Source organism: Aegilops tauschii, chromosome 5 (genome assembly GCF_002575655.3).
Source record: "Aegilops tauschii subsp. strangulata cultivar AL8/78 chromosome 5, Aet v6.0, whole genome shotgun sequence".
NCBI classification, from domain to species: Eukaryota; Viridiplantae; Streptophyta; class Magnoliopsida; order Poales; family Poaceae; genus Aegilops; species Aegilops tauschii.
Genome location: NC_053039.3, coordinates 304434865 through 304439619, shown reverse-complemented (window position 1 = coordinate 304439619; position 4755 = coordinate 304434865). Strand labels below are relative to the sequence as shown.

Genomic DNA, 4755 nt, shown 5'->3' with positions numbered 1-4755 from the left:
GGCTCGCGCATTAGATAACAAAGACACGCATTCCACGTGAGACAAACAACGGCAAAACAAAAACGCCAAAAATATATTATTCAAGTGTACACGGGCGAGTGATTTTCGAGTACAAACCTTATAAAACACAGAAAAACACGAGACAAAAAAATTAGAGCAGACGTGGCTCAACAGTGTGGTAAAAAAAGAACAATCCACATGCCTCCCGCCGAACAAGCAAAGGCAGCCCAGAAACCTGGCGTACTAGCCCCTGCTCGAGTCAGCACAGATCTCGCAACAAAATATCATATGATGGTAGATTAGTTGCGACATAGACAATTCTTGTCTAGGTTTATTTCGCTATAAAAAAGAGTATGCTCAAATGCAATCTGCACCCCCCTCCCCCCTATAAGAAAGAGTATGCTCAAATGCAATCTGCACCCCCTCCCCCCCACCACCCAAAAAAGCAAGAGTATGATTGTAAGTAGCCCCTGCTCGAGTTAGCACACAACTTGCAACAAATGAAAATGGCAGTCCACGGATTGGCAAACAGGAAGAAAGGCATTTTTAGGCAAATTCGCAAGCTTTGCTAAGACGTCACAATGTTTACAGAAACATAAGACTTGTATGAAATGCTCGCAGTCATCCTCATAGCCCGCTCAAAAAAACAAAACACAAAGAGGCGTCACATCTCTTCACACCGACTACACCCGCACATCAAACACAATAACAGTCGCGCAATGTGCGCACTCTCGCGGCTTTGGGCGCACGGGGTGTGGGCGAGGCGTTGTGCACACCCGAGTTGATCCCGTCTGTACATTTACCGTCGCAGTTTTTTTTACAACGCTCTCGCACACCACCAGCAAGGCAGCTCACGCACGCGTCCTCCCTCTCTCTCGTTTCCTCTCCCCAAGTTCTAGGGTTCCCAGCCACCGCCGCCGCAGCCCACAACCCCTCCCAGTCTCCCTTTCGATTCACCTCCTCTCCCCTCCCAGGCAGCCCACACACCGCCACCATCCATGCTCCTCTAGCGTCGGCCAGTGGAGAAGGAGCGCCCACCCAAGACCTGCTTCTCGCCCAAACCTTCTCGTCTTCGCGGCAAGGTGTGCCATCCACCCAGCCATCATGGTGGTCGCAGAGGAGGGGGGAAGAGGGATGGCATGAAGGTGCCGATGGAGGCCCTGGGTCGGGGCGGGGAAGCTCGTCGGCTGGGTATCGCGTCTTCCTCGCCCAGCCAAGGTGAGTGTCGTGATTTTCTGGATGTGTTTGCCTATTTGGATTTCGGACATGTCTACATCAGTTCCAATTGACCTGTCGTTATGCAGGGGCTGCGGGTTTGCTGCACAAGCTGTCCCTGGATCCCAAGGTCGTCGTGGCCGGCCAGGGCAAGGAGACGCAGAAGAAGGTAAGGCCCGCATCTCTCTGTAGGCTGTAACATCTGGTTGTGTCGCTGTGCTGATGTTATGGTGGCATTCCATTATCTGAGTTTGCATCGCGGTGCAGGTCTTGGCAGCACCCAATGGCAGTCCGAATGGCGTGGTGACATCCTCCAAACCCTTAGGTGGTGTCCGCAACCATGGGCAGCAGGATTACAAGAATGCAAGCATGTATGCTAGCACTGAAGCATACCGGTATTACCAAATCAATTTCCATATACGATCTTGCTATCAAATATAGTTTGCGGTAGCCTTTTTGTATGTTTGCATATTCACCTAAATTCCATCTACTTTCTACAGTTAGCCACAGGTGCAGTATAGTATAGAAATCAGAAGGATGGTATGCTCTATCCAGCCATTGTGGGTATACAAGAATTGTGGGATTGTATTACTGGAAGTATTATATACCCATGCTTTGCGTATTGACAAGCTTGCTCTCAAGTCATGTTCTTCTCAGTTGATCCTTGAGAATGACTCCTAAGAATTGATAATTTCCATGTAATCGTCAGTCGTTACTTAAACATGTGTCTTTTCTGTGTTTTGTGCTCTTCTTTATTGTTTAAATTTAATGATTTATCTGATGATCAAATATTGTGTATGCTATATATGGTTGTGGGCTGAGATTTGGAAAGGAACAGAAGAACACATTAAGACGCTCCAAATGATTTCTTATTAATAAGTTTGTACTTATCATGATTATGAATTTAAAATTATGTATTGGCAATGCGCACACATATCGAGCCCTGTAGCTTAGCTCTATCATCTGTGTTCACAAGTTTAAGCATGGTACAATGGAGTTCATCATGTCTGCTTCGGGAAGTACCACATGTAGCATTCTAGGATGCATTCATCATTTCCTTCTCCTGATATATATTTAAACTACTTACGAGTTCAGATTTTATTATTTATATTGTGACGCAAAGAACATATGTTATCAGGTATTCACGTTTGACTTGATATACAAGTTTCATAAGTTGAGATTTTCTTAATATCTTCTTAATTTGTAGCTAGGTCAAATTCCCATGTTTACTTTTGCATGTTATTGCCCTATTCAGATTGCTAAAGAACTTCTCTATATGTTTTTATTGCTACAAAATTTGCCTAATTAGATAGAAAATGATTACTATATTGCATAAGCCACATCTTTACTTTGCCATATAGCATTTGTCTTTAATCTAACTGACATTCATAATGTGGTAATTATAGATAATGCAATATGGATTATGCTTAATACATTTTCCATATCTTTCAGGGATGTTATAGCCTGATAATGAAAAAAAATTAGTTCATTGGAGGTTTCAATCATGTATATATATTATTTGTTGTCATTTCCCCCTTTTAAGAGAGAAAGATCTTTAGCTCAACCATATGGCTGCATTATTGAGATATTTAACTTATAATGTATGCTGCTACAATTTCCGAAAAATGTAGTGCATATCTTCACTATTTACACTATTATATAGCTTATGGTTTTGCAGATTTTCTCTGCCATGCGAAGATCGAAATATAAACCCTAAACCATAAATATTCGCACAAAATTGTTGATAGTCTGATAGCAATGCCTTTTGGGGTTTGCATCCTGGGGGGATTTGCAGATTTTCTTGCGTTTTGATCTTGGTACTTGAGATGATAAAAAAATTATAGTTAAATCATAAATATTTGCACAAAATTGGTGATAGTCTGATAGCAATGCCTTTTGGGATTTGCAGGCTGGCGGGATTATTCAGTGTATGTGGGCCTTGACAGAGCAGAGTCACTTAACCATGTGAGTATTATATCTTGTACTGTACATACCTTTATCCGGCCTGAAAATATCATTCCTGGAAGAATTCTTGTCCATGAGATGGAGAACCCATATGTTTCCATTCCAATATCCTTCATGAGGCGCACATCTTCCCGCGACTTTTGGCAATTAAGGATCAGTACTACTTAGTTTTCTTTTATTGGATTAGAACTTAAATTCAAAGATCTTCTCACAGTGTGCTCTAAATCAGCAACTTAAGTATATACTTTATGGAAAATCAAGGATCTAATTAAAAAGCAAGACTGTATCGGTTTACCGGAATTCAGGAGTAAATTTCAATGACTTTTTGTACTGTATGTGCTAGATTCAAAGTCTTTGTTCAAATCCCTCTGGGAGATGTTGTATTAGGGATGGAAAAGAATTGATGTTCTATCCATTTTCTAATCTCACCGTTAAAGAATGATAATCTAGGTAATTTTGATTTTCAATTCGAAAGCATAGTATCAGCTTGTACTATTTTTAATCATATTATGTATATGCACATAGTTCTTGTGGGATAATTTGCTCAAATAGCACCAACCTAAGCAATGTCATGGTTACGACTCTAATACACAATTCTTTCTACTAGGGAAATGTGCTAGCAATAGTATGATGGAGCATGATGGATGGCAGGAAAGAGAAGGGGAGATCTCGTAGAGTGTTTTGGTGGATGGCGATGCAATGCCTGTGCTCCGGGGAACAAGCCAATGTGGTTGATGATCTCAATCCATCAAATGGCGAAATCGAGTTGTATGCCAAAAATTATGGTCTTCCGGAAGCCGAGTTATATCTCGAGGAGGGTGATCTGTTAACTATGAGGTTGGTTCATCCTGTAACATAAATCTTCTCATGACCAACAACATTTTTTGTTTCATCTGGTCATTGTTTTGAATTGTCTGTTGTGGTGCCTATATCACATTTTCCTTGTATGTTCGCTTCATGCCGAACTATACTAATCCAACTGAAGTCCTTGAGCTGTTTCTTGGACTATTTCCTTATTTATGATTGTCTATTTTTTCTCTAAAGAAGAGGGGAAAACTGTCTTAGATTCTGCTTCACAATGTGTCAAAAGATCTGTCTTTGATAGCTCATACGTGTTCTCTGAAATTATGCGCCTCTGCCTGCCATTTAGTTTGTTTTGCTTGGTCTTAGTGAAGGAAATATGCCCTAGAGGCAATAATAAAGTTATTATTTATTTCCTTATTTCATGATAAATGTTTATTATTCATGCTAGAATTGTATTAACCGGAAACATAATACATGTGTGAATACATAGACAAACAGAGTGTCACTAGTATGCCTCTACTTGACTAGCTCGTTTATCAAAGATGGTTAAGTTTCCTAACCATAGACATGAGTTGTCATTTGATAAACGGAATCACATCATTAAGAGAATGATGTGATTGACTTGACCCATTCCGTCAGCTTAGCACTTGATCGTTTTAGTTTACTGCTATTGCTTTCTTCATGACTTATACATGTTCCTATGACTATGAGATTATGCAACCCCCGATTACCGGAGGAACACTTTGTGTGCTACCAAACGTCACAACGTAA

General features: G+C 40.9%; 1 protein-coding gene across 5 annotated transcripts; it reads left to right on the top strand.

Annotated features, from left to right (window-relative positions):
* The first annotated feature begins 474 nt into the window (after positions 1-474).
* Positions 475-4238, top strand: LOC120965047 (uncharacterized). Of its 5 annotated transcripts, none has more exons than XR_005757206.2 (5): positions 475-1218; positions 1305-1384; positions 1483-1610; positions 1716-3180; positions 3788-4238. XR_005757206.2 is itself a non-coding variant. In XM_040390196.2 (5 exons), exons 1-4 carry the CDS (start codon positions 1140-1142, stop codon positions 3156-3158), a joined length of 297 nt encoding a protein of 98 aa, XP_040246130.1. In that variant the 5' UTR covers positions 475-1139; the 3' UTR covers positions 3159-3180; positions 3788-4238. The 5 variants fall into 5 exon arrangements, 2 of the variants coding, with proteins under 2 accessions (XP_040246130.1, XP_040246129.1); XR_005757207.2 differs by having other exon boundaries at positions 1483-1913; positions 3125-3180; XM_040390196.2 differs by having other exon boundaries at positions 1483-1586; positions 3125-3180.
* Positions 4239-4755: the final 517 nt, after the last annotated feature.